The sequence below is a fragment of the Cydia pomonella genome, chromosome 13 (assembly GCF_033807575.1).
Source record: "Cydia pomonella isolate Wapato2018A chromosome 13, ilCydPomo1, whole genome shotgun sequence".
NCBI classification, from domain to species: domain Eukaryota; kingdom Metazoa; phylum Arthropoda; class Insecta; order Lepidoptera; family Tortricidae; genus Cydia; species Cydia pomonella.
The window spans coordinates 2,226,994-2,247,334 of NC_084715.1; the positions used below are offsets into that span (position 1 = coordinate 2,226,994).

At 36.9% G+C, this 20,341-nt stretch overlaps 4 protein-coding genes across 4 annotated transcripts; all 4 read left to right on the forward strand.

Annotated features, from left to right (window-relative positions):
• Nucleotides 1-367: 367 nt before the first annotated feature.
• Nucleotides 368-7,129, forward strand: LOC133523989 (uncharacterized). Its single transcript, XM_061859745.1, has 4 exons — nucleotides 368-1,428; nucleotides 1,521-1,586; nucleotides 4,112-4,201; nucleotides 6,765-7,129. The coding sequence occupies exons 1-4, from the start codon at nucleotides 460-462 to the stop codon at nucleotides 6,873-6,875; spliced, it is 1,236 nt and encodes a 411-aa protein (XP_061715729.1). The 5' UTR covers nucleotides 368-459; the 3' UTR covers nucleotides 6,876-7,129.
• A 2,307-nt stretch (nucleotides 7,130-9,436) lies between these two features.
• LOC133524539 (uncharacterized) lies at nucleotides 9,437-12,609 on the forward strand. The gene is made up of 3 exons (XM_061860624.1): nucleotides 9,437-11,001; nucleotides 11,103-11,187; nucleotides 11,869-12,609. The coding sequence occupies exons 1-3, from the start codon at nucleotides 9,866-9,868 to the stop codon at nucleotides 11,971-11,973; spliced, it is 1,326 nt and encodes a 441-aa protein (XP_061716608.1). The 5' UTR covers nucleotides 9,437-9,865; the 3' UTR covers nucleotides 11,974-12,609.
• A 1,520-nt stretch (nucleotides 12,610-14,129) lies between these two features.
• On the forward strand, nucleotides 14,130-17,267 carry LOC133523987 (gustatory receptor 68a-like). Its single transcript, XM_061859742.1, has 4 exons — nucleotides 14,130-15,534; nucleotides 16,188-16,259; nucleotides 16,593-16,682; nucleotides 17,121-17,267. The coding sequence occupies exons 1-4, from the start codon at nucleotides 14,536-14,538 to the stop codon at nucleotides 17,178-17,180; spliced, it is 1,221 nt and encodes a 406-aa protein (XP_061715726.1). The 5' UTR covers nucleotides 14,130-14,535; the 3' UTR covers nucleotides 17,181-17,267.
• A 724-nt stretch (nucleotides 17,268-17,991) lies between these two features.
• LOC133523986 (gustatory and pheromone receptor 32a-like) lies at nucleotides 17,992-20,167 on the forward strand. The gene is made up of 4 exons (XM_061859741.1): nucleotides 17,992-19,022; nucleotides 19,105-19,176; nucleotides 19,407-19,496; nucleotides 19,893-20,167. The coding sequence occupies exons 1-4, from the start codon at nucleotides 18,021-18,023 to the stop codon at nucleotides 19,950-19,952; spliced, it is 1,224 nt and encodes a 407-aa protein (XP_061715725.1). The 5' UTR covers nucleotides 17,992-18,020; the 3' UTR covers nucleotides 19,953-20,167.
• Nucleotides 20,168-20,341: the final 174 nt, after the last annotated feature.

Below are 20,341 nucleotides of genomic sequence, written 5' to 3' on the forward strand. Positions count from 1 at the left end.
CTGAAAGAAAAAAATGGTGCACTAACTTTTGCACCATGGGTCCAAAAAATATGATTTTTTTTCTGTAGCAGGACGTCCAAGTCTCCCTCCCCTCGATACAAAGGCCAAAAATGTTGCTCGTCGAAAATAAAAATTCTTCTACTTTTTCATAATATTTTCTTTCTTTTTTTCTAATCAAAACGTATGCCCTTAAATGTATCCCCACTATTTTTACTACATACTGTATTATTGTCCTTTTGACGAACGTGAAAAAAAAGTACTTAATAACTACTCTTCGGAAAAAATACTGGGTAGAATTCCGTTCGAACTTTGTTATCCATAGATAATATCGGAAAACTATTATTTATTAACATTACATAGCACTTAAATATCGAACAAACCACAGACAACTATGTTATGTACTTATCTGTCGTCATTTGGTATTGATACGCCATCGCGTTAACCGAGGGTCGAGTCGAAATGTTATCATTTATTAAAACATTTCTTGCTACTGATCAAAATGTTGTTAACGTTTTTAAACCCATCTATATTTTACTATCTATCTTAGGGCTGTTTCCCTATACTATTAAATTCCCAAAAGGAAAACATGCATTCATAATAACACGCAAAACTTTTATTCTCCATTCTCTTTGCGGTCTCGTCATGTTTGCATTTCTTTGTTTCAATTGCTTCTACAAATTTAAATTATTGACAACAGCATTAAAGACACATACGACGAAGAATTTAATTACACACATTAATTATTTTATTGGAATATTTTCTAGATTGATTTGTGATGTAGCTTTATATTATTATACGGTCAGAAACGCTAAAAATTACGTAAATATACTTCAAGAAATAGCTTTTCTTTGGTCTGAATTGGTTTTTGTTAACGTGAAACCAATTATGCAATTCCTGCTTAAACGTTTGGTTTTGGCGCCTGTACTTTGGTTCATGTTCTTTCTGATATTTCGTCTGGAAATATATTACGCGGAACATAATAAATTCGGCCTCGGTTTATTTCTATTTTTACCTGAAATGGTTACGAGTCTAGTGGTGATTTTCTATAGTTCCCAGATTCTGTTGGTAGTAGGATTATTGAAGAATATTGAGATGCATTGTAAAATGCTAGTAAATATGAAACATGGGGTTTGTGGAACAGATTCTAACGATGTGGATAATCGCAATCTCTTCAATCATTTAGAGCTAACTTATGTAAAAGCATTAGAATTGAAACGAAAAATTGGTAAAGCATTTGAGACTCCTCTTGCTGCTATTATTATACTATGCTTTCACACGGCATTACGAAATACACATACCATGTACCATGGCCTAGTGATTTCTAAAACGATTAACTATCATAAAATATCCGAAAGGAGTTTTTGGCTTGTGTATCCTTTAGCGAAAATCTACGTTTTGGCTTATGCAGGAAACCAGTTGCAAAATGAGGTATGCATGAATAATTAATATGAAAATTAACATGTATTTATATATTTTCTTTTTCGTGGTTTGTTGATTATTGCAGCTATGGATTTTTGCAGGTTAGCAAAATAGGTGAAACGCTGCATAATATACCAATCGGGGACCAGGAAAGGCTTTGTTTGGAGGTACGTAAAACGAAGAATATTAGTATGATATTTATAGCAATATGGGATATTTTTTCCTGAGTCATGGGTGTTTTCTATGTCCATATTTAAGTATATAGACAACGATAATATTATATGATACTCTTACTCACATTAAGTCCCACGAAAAGCACAGTTTCAGTATTTTGTGATTAGAAACACATAGAAAACATCCATGACTAAGGAACAAATATTTGTGCTCATCACACAAATACATGCCCTTTCCGGGATTAGAACCCAGGACCATCGGGTTCATAGGCAAGGTCATTTTTTTTAATGATGTTATGACCGTTTTCACATTGCCCGAACCGATATCAGTACCCCTAGTGTAACTGTGATCGACATCATAACGTGACGAACGCGTTTGCGTTAAGTGTCATTTTGTATAGGATTTTGAGGTTCCAAAACGTCCCGCTTGGCGCGCTCTTTCGAAATCCAATACAAAATGAGACTAAACGCAAACGCGTACGTCACGTTTGGAAATCGAATTTATTTACACTAGGGGTACAGATGTCGGATGGAAGTAAAATGTGAGTTTTATGTGTTTTTCTGTATTTATATCTATATAAATAAATAAAATAGTTAATAAAAAACTATAGATAACGCAAAAAAGGCGGAGTTGATGCCTTACGGCACTCTGCTGCAGCTATTTTTTTTTAATACCACGACGGTGGCAAACAAGCATACGGCCCGCCTGATGGTAAGCAGTCACCGTAGCCTATGGACGCCTGCAACACCAGAGGCATTACATGCGCGTTGCCAACCCTTTAAAACCCTGTACAATCCTTTTTTGAAGAACCCCATACTGTAGCCCCTGTGTATGTATGTGGCTATTTGTCTCATAAGCGCACACCGACTTATTTGTATGTCTGCATATGTGTAGGCATAATGTTTGTTGTACTTAGTGTGCGTGACCCCTAAAGGCGCTGCCCCCGTAACATGACTATGCTGATGTCGTATACTATATCCGATATCGGATCGGACAATTTGAAAATGCTTTAACGCGTCACAATTTAAAGAGACTAAACGATAGGAGTATACCAGCAGCTCTTTCCTGAGCCCCTAGTGTAAATTTATTCGATTTCGTGACGTGACGTACGCGTTTGCGTTAAGTCTAATTTTGTATGGGATTTAGAAACAGCGCGCCAAGCGGAACGTTTTGGAAACTCAAAATCCCATACAAAATGACACTTAACTCAAACGCGTAACACCATCGAATAAATTTACACAAGGGGTACTGTTCAGTGTCCCGACATATGAAACATTTCTATTCGATCTTAATTCATTTTTTATGTGATAGTCACCAGACAAACCAGCAGACGCTGATGATAATAATGATCTATAATAATAGGTCGAATGCAGATTCGATTCGAGATTAACCTTTTCAATGCCAAAGACCACTAAAACGGTCATCGTCTGTCGTGCCCGCGACGCCAATGACCATTAAAAAGGCTATGGCGGACGTTGTCAAAGCGACTTTCCTACTGTCAGTTAAGCTTCATATTCGCTCTTCACCAGTTAACTTTTTGGCGTCCATGGCATTTCTTGACACGTGTGGAAAAGCGTTGAAAAGGTTAAATACTCGTAACAAAAGCCGGCGAGCCGGGGTGAAGTACCATCGCCCACAACTTTTAGGATTTAATAACTGGAGCGCCCTTTAAGAGCTTACTACTGTCTACTGTCGAAAAATCGGCCATTGGTCATATTTATTGTATGGACTGACGTTTATCTGACACGGCTATTTTTACGTTATGTACAAAAATAGGCAGAAATCGGTAAAGAAAATTACAGACAAGGCTTCTCCAGATGTTAGATCCTCCAAGGCCCACACTGTTAACTGTCCATCGGTGGACCTTATAATAAAAGGTATAAGGTCCATAAGGTCCACCGATGGACAGTTATGTAAGTGTATTGCTGTTTGTACCGTTTGGCCATGTTGTAGATTGTAGCACACCAAGCATACCACCTTACAGAAAACAGCAGCCAAATAACACTAGACCCTACTCATAGTGTTGTGTTCCTGCCGGTGAGTAAGGTTGCCAGAGCTCAACGAGGGGGGACGGGTTTAGGGTCGGCAACGCGCATGTAACTCCTCTAGAGTTGCAGGCGTACATAGGCTACGGAAACTGCTAACCATCAGGCGGGCCGTATGCTTGTTTGCCACCGACGTAGTATTAAAAAAAAAAAAAATCTTGGAGGCCAGTTTAGCTTTATGTTCCAGATGACTCCAAAAACCGAAATTGAAGCCGTGTTAAATTAACCTTTTGAACGCCAAGAACACTTAAGGGCATTGTAATGTAACTAGTCGTGCCCACAGCGCCAAGGACACCTATAGGTGTTATGGCGGACGCTGTCAAAGTAACCTTCACACTTTCGAGTAAAGTTTATATTAGCTCCCGTGCGCCGGGGAGTTTGGCGTTTGAGTGATTTTGTGTTTATGGTATAAAGCGTTAAAAGGGTGAAATTTGTGTTGAAGAGTGGGAGGTTGACTGTTTTTTTTTTTGCAGGTTCAGCATTTCACTACCCTCATGTCCTTTCATAAGCCACAAATCACGATCTATGATTATTTTGCCCTGGACATAACGCTATTTTTCAGTGTAAGTGAAATAAATACGTGTTCTACATTTTTGCTTGTAATTGAACATAAAGCATCAATGCTAGTGAAATACTAACTATCAGGGGTCGGACAAAAAGTGCGGATGACGTAAAAATGACGTAATCTTGCACACAGGATGATGTTTGAGTTTGTATTTAAACTTCCGAGTGACATGTAGTAACAAAGTAGTATTAATGAAGTAACAAAATAATCGTAAATAATCCATGGAATTAAAAATACAGGTGGTAGGGTGATGTAGTGAATAAAATAAATTTCACGAAACTTGTTACCATAAGGTATAATTATTTGAAATTAGTTAGAACAAGTCTGTGGGATCCTCAGATAAATAGGTTTAATAGTCAAAAGTGGGAACAGTAGGTAAGATTAGCAGTATACGTGTTTGTCACGTACCTCCAAAAACGGAAAATTGCCACAATATTCGAGTAAAGATGACATGACATTTTAGAGCGTTTTCTTATACATTAGTAAATATAAATTTTAGCTAAATATAATCGTGAAGATACAATAGCTAAACAGTAACGAAGTCAATTTATTGTTCATCTGATTGACAATGTGTCAGTCAAAAACGTACTTACTCATTTCAAGTGGCGATATCGTTTAATAAAGAGGTTGATAAATGATAAGTGATAATTGTTTATGAAAATCAAAAATACAATGTATTTGAAATCATCCTATAAGTGGTTTGACGTCATGCGCACTTTTTGTCCGACCCCTGCTAACTATACTTGGCGCAAAACTAACTGGCGACTGAGATCATAATGCTATCTCCTTTACCCTTGTTAAGACCAACCTTGAAAGAGATGGCATTATGACCTGACTCGCCACTTAGTTTTGCGCCAAGTATAGCATTAGCATAGCATGTAGTGTTATTGTTAGTATAATAAAGAGGAGTGGTTAGACATAAGAAATTTATGGTTTTTGATGATAAATCTTTAAGGTGTTAACAAAGAATCGTAATATTAGAGAGGGATAGTCCCGAGGGATCGTTTGCGCCGTAGCGAACGAAACGCTAATGTCTCTCTATCACTCTGTAAAATCTTCGCTGGTCTCAGGTGTTGTCGAGGTGATAAATAAGAGTGGACTGTAGTATAGACGTGGACTGTGGTTTACTTCCAAAATTACAAGAGATACAGAAGGTGGCAAAGTGAATAGTCGTTGGGGAATCGGATCTAAACCGTAAGTTTTCAAAGCTCTGTAAACTGTCAAAGTTTTGAATGTAAAATTGCCATTATGGAAGCTAGAGGCAAGGAACAGAAACTCCTTAGGCAGAATTGTTGCAAAAATGTCCAGCTGCCAGCTATAAATAATAGTTCCAAATCTCTCCAGAGTAGCGCTAGAGTAGCTAAGAACCTAGTCGTCATTGACGGAGTGAAGTGCGCTGTCTATGATTAGATTTTTTTCTCAAAGTATTCTAGGTATTGTAGCGCCACCTATTTAAGGTTTTTTGATGACACTTTTTGGTATATAGAGATTCCATTCCTTATCTCCACCTTCCGTAATTGCCATGCTAAAATTTGAACAGAGATTTGAAACATTATTGAATTTATACATTTGAATGAAAATTTTAATTACAAAATATGCAAATTGAATATAATTAACTATGAGATTATTTGATAACATGAATTTAAAATTTTATCCTCTTAAGGCGCAGCCATAGAAATTGAAAATCCTAAATTTGCCACTGGAATTTGAACCTATAGTGCACGGAATACAGTAGATTTTATTTTGTTTGAAAATTGCACGAAACAAAACAAATGCAAATCTGTCCTAATTGAATATGATTTAAATTTCATCGAACTGAATAAGTCCTATAGGTCCTATAGGTCCTATAGGTCCTTGGGCCTTACGAGGATATAAAAATGTACAAAGATGATTTTTATTACACTCCGTAATTAGTTGCGTTACAACGAACAAGGATCAAAAATGGGTGCATTTTTTAACGTTTCGTAACACACTCCTCCATATCAGTGCGACGGAGACATGAGCGTTTCGTTCGCTACGGCGCAAATGATTGGCATTTTAGCTAGGCGCTCTAGCTAGGACGTCTGAACAGAAATCTGAAATTTCATAGATTTTTGTTAATAAAAAGTCATCGAAAAACATAATATTCTCATGACCAACCACAAGTAGGGCATCGTTCCATCGCTTGGAGGACTTAACAACCGGAGTCGCCTTTACGAGCTTACCCCTCTGTCGAAAACCTCGGCCAATGGTCATATGTATTGTATGGACTGACGTTTATCTGACATGGCTATTTATACGTAACGTAACGTACAAATAGCCCAGACCCGGCATCGCATAAATCACAAAAATCCTTTCGCAAATGTCACCGCGGGCACAGGGTCGCCCGTATCTCTAGCGAGGGCCCTGTGTCTTCACCCGACACGTACAAACCTTTAAAAAAAAAAAAAAACGTACAAATAGGCATACATTTGACGTGCCCCTCCCCCGCAAAAATCGGCAGACTGTTTTGGACAGAAAATTACAGACAAGGCGTCTCCAGTTGCTCCTCCAAGTTCCACAGTGTGTCGGCCTGTTTCCAGATAATGACGGGCCTGGTGACGTACGTGTTGCTACTGGTGCAGTTCGACAGTCCACCCAATTCTACTGCCAGTGGATTCACTTTCGTGGGCTTTCGAGAATGTTGTCTGTGAATTAATCGAATAAAGAATATACAATACAATGCAAATCCTTTTTATTTCACCTCATAATAAAATAAGGAAACACACATAAAGACAGAGGTAAACAACCTTATCGCTAAAGCGATGTCTTCCAGACAACCTCGTCAATATCCACTCTAAAAGCAGCCTAAGGCCTCAGTGGCGACGTGTTCCATATCATAACTTTCCTATAACATGTTGAAAAGCGATAAACTTATGGCCTATATTAAAAACCTTTAGCTGTAGTTGAATTAGTGTAGTTTCAAATTTAGAAAAGCTTTGAGAAACGAAGGAATCTGATTGGACCTTTATTGAGTTTATTCTAATGTTAGTCGGAATAAAGTTTTATTCGAAATGATCAGGGGTCGTACAAAAAGTGCGGATGACGTCAAACCACTTATGGGTGATTTCAAATAGTATTTTTGATTTTCATAAACAATTATCACTTATCATTTATCAACCTCTTTACTAAACGATATCGCCACTTGAAATGAGTAAGTACGTTTTTGACTGACGCATTGTCAATCAGATGAACAATAAATTGCCTTCGTTATTGTTTAGCTATTGTATCTTCACGATTATATTTAGCTAAAATTTATATTTACTAATGTATAAGAAAACCCTCTAAAATGTCATCTTTACTCGAATATTGTGGCAATCCCACAGACTTGTTCTAACTAATTTCAAATAATTATACCTTATGGTAACAAGTCTCGTGAAATTTATTTTATTCACTACATCACCCTACCACCTGTATTATTAATTCCATGGATTTATTTACGATTATTTTGTTACTTCATTAATACTACTTTGTTACTACATCTCACACGGAAGTTTAAATACAAACTCAAACATCATCCTGTGTGCAAGATTACGTCATTTTTACGTCATCCGCACTTTTTGTCCGACCCCTGGAAATGATTAATGTCAATTGCAAACAATTTTGACGAAACTCGCATGTTACTTTATATCGAACGATGGCAGTCGAACCTCGACTATAGTATGTCTCTGAATTAAAAAAAAAACTACGGATGCGTGACAAAAAGGTTTCATTTACTGCCATTTGACGTTTTGTTTATCTTTTAGTTAGTTTGTAAGTATAAAATTAGTTGGTTTTGTTGAAGCTTATGATATGAATGTAAATCAGCTCTACTACCCAAGAAGCGACTAGTCGATTGAGAAATACAATACAAATGATACAGTACAAATAAAAATAAATAAATCTCAAACTCGCGATATTTATTGAAACACTTCGATAAACGAAGCACATAATAGTACATTACGATACAAGTGCGAAAAATAGGAAATTCGAAACGAGTGGTGATAAATCGATACGAGTTGCGAATTACCTATTCGCACATGTATCGTACAACGTTTTACAGTACATATGTCCCTTTAAATGTTTGACACAGTAACGTAATATGCTAATTTTCGCATTAGTGCGGTAAAGTAGCACCATATGTACTGTAAAATATATTTAAAAGTTTTACATTTTATAGATCTTGTTGTTACGCAGATGTTTTTCAAACTGCTATGGTAATGTATTCAAATTGTTTACACTGATAAGGTGATAAGGTTCTTAAACCTAATATAAAATAATATATAAAAATAAACCATAAATAAAACCATTTTAAATTCGCAACTCGTGTCGATTTAAAACACTCCATTCGGTCGTGTTTTAATTTATCGCCACTCGTTTCGAATTTCCTATTTTTCGCACTTGTATCGTAATGTACTATTGTAACTTAGAGCAGCACACTCCCAAGCGTGACAATAAATAATTGTACCGAAAATAAAACCGAAATTAAACAGCGATTTAGGGACGAATTATGCTGTCCCCCTCTAATGTATGGCACTATCCCTTTCGGCCAACATTCAAGTCATTATCTTATCTGTGGTCGTGCACGTATAGGGACTTCAAGTTGTGCCAACCCTAATAATTGCTCGGAGCAATGCTGAGCCGAACGGAGCCGAGAAAAGCCGAAAGGAGGAGTGTCGTCCCACTGGTTAAGCTACTCTTAGTCCAAAACCAGCTTTAAACAAAGTTTAACCAGTATACCAATACATACGTATAAATATTATGTATGTGTACTCTGATATAAGTTGGCAGCAATTTAGATAGTACAATGAAAGTATTAAGTACGAATATAGTTCCCCTCATCGTTTTCGATGACGGCGACCCTAAATAAATATTTATTATGAACGTTGTCTAGTGAGCCCTAATGTGACTGGCCAGGCCGAACTTGCTCTTAAATACTCTATTGCACGCGTGACAATAAAGTTGGCCACTGGCTAAAGTCTGGCTAATGAAAGTAAAGACTAGAAAAAAGCAAAACTTCTTTATATGGCAACAATTGTTCATATAAAGCAAGCTGTCACTTTATACAAGTACTTGTCATTGCTATGGATTTAGTATTACCAGGTTGCGATTTTTTCATATTTGCCGCTTTTTTCTAGTCTTTACTTCCATTAGCAAGACTCTAGCTGCATTGAACGTACGTAGGAGGGCTTAGGAAGCACGGTGGTCAGCACCTGCGCTACAAGGACGTGCTCTAACGATATCTGATTGCTAGCGCCATCGACCCTGAGCGTTGGAAAAAGCTTGCTGGAAGGAGGTCTTCTTGGCGGTCTACCATCCATAACGGTGGCAAAACATTTGAAAATAACCGTCTCACTAGCCTAGACATAAAACGCCAGTTACGGATAGAGAAGTGTTAAGAAACGTCGGTAGAAGTTAGACGTTAAAAATATCACTTGCTCAGTCTGTGATTTTAATAATCTCTGCTAACTTAACTTGGTCTGACTCTAGCGAACTGTCTCGGTAAACGATAGAAAACCTATTTACTCGTACTCGTTGTGTCTTGTTAACACGCCCTTTCCGAAATCATTACATTAAAAATTCAACCTTTACTCTAGTATGTAACATAACAAAACGTATAATTAAACGTTGTAAGGTGAAAAAATGTTTTTAAAAACATAACACAATGAAACCATTCCTGTGTGTTATTGTAAAAAAACGAAAAGATAGCTTCGTAAATGTTGTTACCAGTCATTATAGTTTCAGCGACCCAATGAAACGATTCCATTTAAAGATGTTTACGCGTCTCAAAAAATATTTCACATATAATTATGATCGAAACATTGTTGAGCTATTTAAGCCACTTTACATCTTGCTTTCAATAACGGGATTATTTCCCTACACCATTGAATTCCCGAAAGGAAGACACGACACCAGAATAATACGCAAGTCACTGGTCCCACATTCCTTGGGAGCAATTTTATTCATGGCCTTTCTTTCGTTCTACTTTACTCAAAAGATACACATTTTGATGAACACGACCGCCGTGAGCTCTGTGACGAATGTTACTAATATTATGGAGATGACAGTGGCTCTTCTATGTGTAATCGTTATTTATTTTTCTGCATTCCGAAACGCTAATGCATACGTACAGATTCTTCAAAACATAGCTTCTTGCTGGGCTGAAATGTGTCATGTGAATGTGACTCCTATATTGGTATTCCTACGCAAATTATACACCTATCCAGCTATAGTTTGGGTTGTGATATTTTCATGTGTACAAATTACTCTATGTGTCGTTGGCACTCAGAAAGTATACAATCAACTCATATTCTTCACGGTGCCCGACGCCATACCCAGCCTAATAGTCGCATTTTATACCTCCATAATCTTATTGGTAGTTTGTCTGTTGAAAAATATAGAAGAGCATTGTCAAATTATTGTCAAAGACAAGCGAGGTAGAATTTTCGCCACAGATTGTTCTGAAATATATGTCCGAACAGTGACCTCAGGCAGGTCGGGTAAAGATTGCGTTCGCCTTGAGAATTTAGAGCAAGTTTACGTAAAGGTGTTGGAGGTAAAACAGGACATCAACAACGCGTTCCAAGCGCCGATATCGCTGATCATAATCCAATGTTTCCACGGTATCTTAAGCGATGCGCACACACTCTACAGTCAAATCGTAGTGAACATGCGCTTTGATGCCCATCTGCTAATAGAGCAGACCTTCTTGGTGTTACATTATTTGGCAAAAATATATGCCTTGACGTTCACGGGATCTATGTTGAAGGATGAGGCAAGTATGAACTCGCTATGTTTTTAGTCTTCAGAATAATTTACAAATGTTTTCACCAATTTTCTATATACTGATTTAAATCAGGCTCTGAACAATTAATGGATTTAAAATCATGTGGAGAGTAAAGTATTTATTTCTTTCAGGCTGCCAAGATCGGTCGAACATTGCATAATATCCCAACGGCAAATCAGGATAATCGGTTATTAATGGAGGTGGGTCCAAGTGCTTAAACAGACGGACTGCATCCCAGCAATCAGACTGGAACAATACCGAAACTACGAGGCTGTAGCCGCAATAATTTTGAAGCTGTCAGTCTGTGGTTTGAATAAACCCGTAACAGAGTTGTATACTTACATTAAATATTTCTTAGTTTTTAAAATCTCTACACGGAACGCAAAAGTAGCTCTGTCTGTCTTCTGACCGGTCTTTCTTCTCTTTACGTTTAAAATTTTGGACCGAATTAGATTAATTTGGACATGAATTGAGTCCTGAGGACACGGGATAATTATTATCGCAGGAATCATCATTTCCTTAAAACTTAGGGCCTGTTTCACAATGGCCAAGTATTGGATAGCTAATTAACAAAACTTCATGCAAAACTTATCACTTTATCTACCAGTTAAGCTTATTTGAAGATTGTGAAATGCCAACGATGACTTTATTTGTCAGATAATTGGCAAGTAGCTTATTCAGCGGTGGCAGCATGGTTCCATTTTTATCACTTGTCACTATGCCCGTCACTTTCGCGCTTACATACTTGTTAGAACGTGACAGGCATGGTGATAAATGATAAAGAGCCGACCATCTTAGCCTTACAGGACTTTACTTGGACATTGTTAAACAGGCCCTAAGTCGTGGGCAGAAGTTAATCACAGATATTTTTTGAACTACAGGTGCAGCACTTTGCCACCCTGATGTCGTTCCATAAACCTGTAGTAACGGTTTATGACTACTTCTCTTTGGACGCCACTTTGTTATTCAGCGTAAGTGTTCGATAACCATTTTACATCAATTATTATTTATTTATTTCGCCCTCGGAATACCCAACTGGCGTGAAGTGGCGCCGGATAGGGCAGAGTGGCGCTCTCTTGTGTCAGAGGCCAAGATCCTGTTTGGGTCATTGAGCCAGTGAAATAAGTAAGTAAGTAAGTATTTATTTAATCTTTATTGCACAAAACATGAAGGTACAAATGGCGGACGTAATGCCTTAAGGCATTCTCTACCAGTCAACCAATGGGTTAAACCAGAAAGATTAAGTAGGTACAGTGTCTTTTAAGATAAATAAATTTGTAACTATATATGAATATAAAGTATATATTGATAAACTTACACATATACTAATACAAATAAACATACATATATTGATACATACATAATTATACCAAGTGTGAATCATTAAGTTGATGAGGAAGAATGTTTGTCAAGGAAATACTTGCGCAACATGCGCTTGAATGTGAATTTGGTCTGCGCTTGTCTGATAGAGAGTGGGAGAACGTTCCAAAGTCTGATTGCCTGGACAGTCAAAGAATTGGACATGAAACCCGTAAACAATTATGTACACGTGGCTTACAATTCACTCAGCTGGCTGATTAAAATCTGGTGATTTTATATATCAGTGGTTCTTAAGCGTTCAGTGATAAGAGACCACTTAACAAAATGTGGCGTTCCGCTAAAGGGCCCTTATGCTCCATGCGCTTTAGGCATGGAACGTCACAAATATTTATTTAGCAGCGATTTTTTTTATCTTTTACAATTTCTTTTTTTCAGATGATGGCTACTGTGGTAACTTATCTGGTAATATTGGTACAGTTTGATAGTGTTTAAATGGTGAGAATATATTTTGCAATCAATGTTTGTGTATATATGGTAATAAAATGTATGATTAAAGAGAATAGGCAAGTGTTTTATCTAGTCTACCATTTATCCTCGTTTTGATCCTTTCACACACCGCTGTAATTGCCCCATTCTTATTGCCCGTATAGCCCATCCTTAGATATATGTCAATGCCAGCAAGATTATTTTGGGTCTCTTTTTGGCAGTGTCTTCTAGTTTAAGTCCTGATTGTTGGAGCAGTTGCGACTTACGTACTTACTCCGTTGGTTTAGCGACCCAAAATGAAACTCGGCCTCCGACACACGACAGCGCCACTTTTCTCGGTCCTGTGGGACCTCTCGCCAATTGTCGACTCGAAGCTCGCGCAGATCCGCCTCCACCATGTCGCTCCAGCGATTCCTAGGGCGTCCGATAGGACGTCCTCCTGCTAGGCGACCCAGGTACGCTTCTTTTACGTTCCGATCTTCGTCCATTCTCTCAAGGCACAGTTCAAGGCAAGGAGCAGTTGCGACGCTTTGAGCTTTTCAAGGTAGTCCTTTCTACCGGTGCTAATTATGACACCACCATTTTTGTTTCCCTCATACCGCGAACATGTAGTTTCAGGGCTTCGGGCTTGATTAGGTTTGTGACCACTTTTTGTGTCCTGGCTGGATTTATCCTTATCAGCGGCATAAATGGCGATGCTGCTGATGTTGGTTTTGGGTGACACCATGGTGGAAGTATTTCCGGTTCTGACCATCTCGGTGAAAGATTGTTTTAGCTCGGTAGTTTTAGCTGCTAATATTTGCAGACTGCTAAAGTTCATGTAGTTGGGAGCTATATTCATATACTTTATTTGTATTGATCAATGTGTGTAATATATATTATAATATACAAAAATCTCCTTGCTGGGTTATAGTCTTTACTTGGGCATGACAAAGTAAAAGATTTATCTAAGCCAACTCTTATCCAACTGATATTGAACGGCAAGCTGCAAGACTTCACTCATGACATGATGCTCTTTGTGAGGTAGCTTATTATTCTCAAATTTTGGTGCGTGTTCAATTTGCCTTCACTTGAAATCGTCAACCATCTGAAACCTTCCAATAGGCAAATCCGTGGTAATGACAATAATACACTTTGGTACAAAATCATTTCTTTTATTCACTTCAATATCCAACAATACTTTCTTAAAGTCAACTGTTCAAGTCTAAAGTTAGACACGAACTATTAGTTCATTCGCGCCTGTTATAATTTAACCTTAGTTATCCGATTTAAGGTTCAAATGAAATTTGTGTTTCAGGAAATGAGACTTGTCTTTAAATGAATCATCAAAACTGGACTAATTGAATATATTTGGATTTTTTGGAAAAACCTTGTATAGGTTGGTGCGGCCTGGAACTGGTTTAACTATTTAATTAATCATGGACACTTAATTACTGATGAACAACCGTACCAATTATAGTAAACAGAATAAATAAATAAAGAGAGACCGCGTGACATGCAATATAATTAATCGCGGGAATGAATTTTAAAGTTAATTGAATTGTTTAAATATTTCAAATGTTTAACTTAAAATAGGTAGACAAATATATTTTTAATAAACCATGGACAATTGAACATGCATTTAAAATGTTTCATCGATTAGTTAGTGATGTTATCGCGCGACACTCATTATAATAGAGTATTAATTATTCCATTCTCCAGTATCATTTTAACTACTGGCCAAGAACTACTGAGAAGAATTAATGTTCACTTCACTGCAAAAATATTTCTCGCCAGTTGTGAATGAGGATGAAGAACTATGTTTTCTGCAGATCTTCAAACCCTTGTATATTGTGCTCTCCGCTCTCGGATTATTTCCTCAAGCTGTACGCTTTCCTGATGGAATACAAAATACCACTTTGAATATCAAAAACAGTGTGATAAATTCGATGTGTACCTTGTTTATGATTGTAATTGTTCATGCCTTTTTGGTATTCCATTTACAAGAATTGAACATCTCCAGTAAAGATAACTCCATGACGGAAGATAATATGACTCTAATGAACTACATTATTGGCTTAGTTTTAGAAATACTATTTTGTACGGTTTCTTATTTCTGTGTGATTCGTGACAGAAATTTATACATTACTATGCTGAACGACATGGCTGTTTGCTGGGATAAGCTTGCAATGGGAAAGAGGAGACTGATACTCGGACGATTACGTGTACATATCAACTGTGTAGTTTTGACCACTGTGCTGGCAATGATTCTTGTGCTGGCTGTGGCCACATACACTAGCTATTTAGGAGTTTGGAAGATGATATTAATAACCCTGACATTTGTCTTACCAGATCTGATACAGTTTACGATGATAGCGTTTTATTTAGTACTGATATTGATGGTTGTGGCGCTGTTAAAGAATATTGAAGAGGAGTTTAAAGTGATTTCACTGGTGAAGAATAACGCTCCTAATGATTTGGTTGAAGCTCATTTGGTAGTAAGCATTCGTGAAATAAGGGAAATATACGTAAAGACGATGGAGATTAAGAGGCGGATTAATGAGGCGTTCCAGGCGCCGATACTTGTGGCCATGATGGTATGCTTCCTAGAGTTGGTGAGCATGCCTCACATGATATACCACGGGCTGTCGTTCCAGGCTAACTTCACTATGCATGATGCTGTCGAGTGCACCATATGGGTGTTAAATCAGTTACTTAAAATGTACGCTTTAGCTAAATCGGGTTCTTTGCTGAACTCACAGGTAGGTATTTCTACTACAGTAAGCTATACAACAAGAGAAATTCAGTCCAACAGGATTATCATGCACGGGACTAACCTGAGGTTGCAGCAATGGAGGAATCCTCTCGATGTGACTGGTTCTTCTTACGTTTATCGCCTTTTCTTCTTTCACACGGCGCCGGCGGTACGGTTAATAGTCTTAGGCCTTTTGTCACGCGCGATAGAACACTAAAACACTTAGGTTTCGTTGCTTAATCCATAAAAAACGATTTAAATCGGTAGCGGTCGATCCGCACGCCTTGTGCGTTTCGTTAGTTCTCTCTTTTGCCACCAGAGGCGCTCTGCTGATGGCTATCCTTAGCATGTCGTCCGATCATTTTCGGGCGATCCTATTGGCTTAAATTTCAATATTGCATCGCTGTGAAGTGCGTTTTGACATTGCATCGATAAACGGTCTGAAGCGCGCGGAATATGATTAATTATTTAAAACTAAACGTTAAGAACGGAACAATATGAATAATTTTATTATTCTATAATACTTACCATCAACTTACAAATTTAAACTAGCAAACGGTTATAATTTGCCGTTTATTCTTTGATGTTTGCAGGAAAACCTTAATTTTTACTAAAAAAGTTTTTGACTTATGTGGTTATTAACATATTTAAACGTTTTAGGTAAATGAAATTGGGCGCACTATTCACAATATCCCGATAAGTGGCGATAAAGACTTGAAACTGTATTTAGATGTGAGTAATCTTTTGTACTGATTGTTTTATAATTATGCATTTAATAATAATAATTATCCTCCTCATCGTTTTCGATGACGGCGACCCTAAATAAACATTATATAGAGTGTGGCTGGACAGGCCGAACTTGCTCTTAAACACTCTATTGCACGCGTGACAATAAAATTCGCCAGCTACGAAAATATACGCAGGAGGGCGTAGGTCTTTCTTTCCGTACCTGGCGTTTTATGTCTAGGTTAGTGAGGCGGTTATCTTCAATATTTATTTTATTGGAGTTTTTCAGAAGGAAAATTGTAGACGTCGTAAACTTAAACAGGTGTTCTTAATTTCCAGGTTCTACATTTTTCATCATTGATGAGTTATCAGGACACAGCGATTACCATTTATGGATATTTTCCTTTGGATTCAACTCTCGTATTTAATGTAAGTTTCATAACTTTCGTAAAATTAAAGGTGTTCGTCCAATTATTTTTGTATGTATGTATCATACATACATACATACATACATTATTTTTCGGCTCATCCGAATATCTTAGAATATACAATATAGCTACAGTAGAACATTTTGACTAATGCTATAATAAATTCAATTGAACAATATTTGACACGAACAGATAGAAAAAAAATTGAATAATGATAATTTACAGTTTTCTGTCGAAAATAGAGTTATATTTTTTATGTATATAATGCAAGCATAGCAAGCAAACAAGTCCAAGGACCTCTTACTCTATTTTTATTAGAACTTTAATTAGAAGTTGACGAAACCCCAAAAAACTTGCGGTTATTTAAGTACATGTATGAGTTTAAAAAAATAATTAATGTATTATGTTGATATAATTAATTGAATTCTTTTTTTTTTAGATTGTTGCGTCTGCTGCAATGTATTTAGTAATTTTGGTACAGTTCGATAAACCGGAGTAAATGACATCTACAGCGAAACTTGGTCTCCGTGCTAATCTAAACAATAAAATCGAAGGATGTTATTTCATAATAAATAATATATTATTATTTATATGTAATGTAGTTTTAGTTCAATAGTAATAATGATTGATCACGAGTATCACGACGACTTTCTGATTGCCATCCATTATTTCAGATTAGATTGTTTGTGTTATACGACCTTTTTGTCGTTTTTAAGAACGTAGTCCATATTTATTATCAAAATTTTACAGAACAGAACCAATTCATTATGAAATAGATATTTAAGAACGAGATTCATAGACGTTAAGGCCAGTGAAGATTTCTTCTTTGTTAAATGGCTCACGTCACATACCTACTGACAGATGATTAGTTCTATTCATTATATTTTTTGTTATTAAATGGTTTTACTATAGGAATCAAGTTTTCGTTTACCGCTAGTTAGCCGGCTCCAGCGGTGGCGTCATGGTTCCATTTTTATCACTTGTCACTATACCCGTCACTTTCGCGTTTACATACTTGTTAGAACGGGATAGCCATGGTGTCAAATGATAAAGAGCCGACCATCTTAGCGCTGCAGTGTGTGTAAATTTTAACACAATAATTTTACTCTTGATTGAATTATCCTAGAACATGCAATGCAATCTCGTGACTAGAATGAGTTTTATCAGTAGGTATAAACCAAAACATGTATGCTTGTTAAAATGTTTCTGACAATTAGCAAACGATACCATCGCTACTTTTTATTTTTTTGTATTTTAACTACTATAATTAACTACATTTACCATCGGTCATTCTTTAGATTGATTTTTACTACCAACCAGAAACAACTTCTCAGATAAGATGTCTTCTGCACTGACAAAATATTTCTCCCCGGTTGTCAATCACGAAGAAGAATTATGTCTTTTACAGATTTTTAAACCTCTCTACGTTTTGCTTTCCGCTCTCGGATTATTTCCACTATCCATAAAATTTCCTGATGGAATATATAAAACTAACGTGGATCCTAAAAACAGCACAATAAACTCCGCCTTCACAATATTTATGATTATTGTAATTCACGGCTCTTTCGTTTTTCATTTACAAGAATTGAATATCTCTAGTAAAGACAACGCCATGACGGAAGGTAAAATGACTCTGATAAACTTCACCGTTGGCCTGATTATACAAGTATTATTTTGTACAGTTTCATTTTTTCGTGTGATGTATGACAGAAAAATATACATCACTATTTTAAATGACATGGCTGACTGTTGGGAAAGGATGGCGATGGGTAAGAGAAGGCTAATTCTTGGACGATTGCGTGTGCAGGTGAACTGTGTGGTTCTACCTTCTGTACTACTGAGTTTTCTACTCATACTAATTTCTCAATACACCGAAATCAACCTTAATATCTGGAAACCAATATTAATAAGTCTGACGTTTGATCTACCTGAACTGATACAGATTGCAATGCTTACATTCTATTTCGTATTGGTTTTGATAATTGTGGCGCTGTTAAAAAATATAGAAGAAGAGTTGATATTAATTTTGCATGTGGCAAAAAACAATCGGAATTATCCTGTTGAAGCTGACATGAGAATGGACATGGGTGAGATAATGAAGGTATATGTCAAGACGCTGGGGTTAAAGCGGCAGGTGAACGCAGCATTCCAGACATCCATACTGGTGGCGCTGATGTCAACCTTCCATCTGCTCGTCAGCTTGCCGCACCTGATGTACCATGGTCTCACCTTCCAGACTAATTTCTCCACCCACGCCATTATTGAGTGCAGCGCCTGGGCGGTCAATCAGCTGATCAAATTATATTTTTTATCGCGCTCAGGCGATCTGATGACATCACAAGTAAGTGTATCGTAATAAATGCAATATTTATTGGAGTTCATATGAAAAATTGAAGTGAACATTACAAGCCATAATTTTTCAGGTAAATGAAATTGGCCGTACTATTCATAATATTCCGATAAGTGGGGATTTAGATTGGAAAGTAATTTTAGAAGTGAGTATTATATATTATATTATTATTACTTCTAACATTTTGAATCTTTTTAAGGGAATTCACATGCTCTAAGCTCTAACCACAGGCTGATTTTGATTGGGGTGTTAAATTTGTTAATGATAGCAGGCGTACCTAATACTATTATTTTGACGTGAAACATTTGGTGAACAATCCTCGCAAGGACATTTTTCTGTGCTTATCACTAATGTCTTAATCATCCCTTTTACCAGGTGCAGCATTTCTCATCATTGATGACTTATCAGGATGCAAAAATGACTGTATATGGCTTTTTTCCACTGGATGCTACTGTTTCATTTAATGTAAGTTTCTGAATCAACTTATTACTCATTTTATGTTTGACTCTCTCGTCCTATCCTACATGATGTTGCGATCAGCTTTCCTGACTGCTCCTCTCCATTTCACTGTCTTCGACATCGTCATAATCTACCCATTTTTTTATCGGAGAGACGAGTAGTATATCCTCTCTATCTCACAGGCGAGATACTGCCGCGGCGCTCCTGTGCTAAGCCTAGACGTACCTTGCACACATGCATGTTTTTTATACTACATACATCTTTCCACCTTGTTTTTCCTCTCCTCCTCCTCCTTTGGTCTCTGAATCTACTACCGCAAAAAAAAGTTGTAGGGATGGCCCTGCAACTTTTATTTGCTTCAAATTAAATTCGACGTCTTAAACCATTTATTTGCTTTTTTAGATGTTTGCGTCTGCTGCGATGTATTTAGTGATATTGGTGCAGTTTGACAAACCTGAATGAAATCTGGGGAAATTGGAATAGAAACAAAATTCGTGAAGTCATCCTAAAAATCAATTAATTATTAATCAATTAATGGATTCACTGAAAGGTTTATTACTTTGTAGGAATAATATATTTAATGATATGACAATGTAGTTTTATTATAGAGTTACGGTTTTGTTCTAAATTTGATACAACTTTAAATAATGCACACGCTGATTGGTGAGACAAAGACAATCATAAAGAAGGATCGTCAAGGACGTATTAAAACCAGTTCAAACTCTTATTACAAATTGTTATTGTTGTTGTGTTGTTGTTTATTGTTGTTTGCGTGTGTTTGTTGTTGTGTGTTGTGTTTAGTACAGTTTTGATGTCTACCGTTCTCCAATTCTTCCTCAATTGCTCAAATG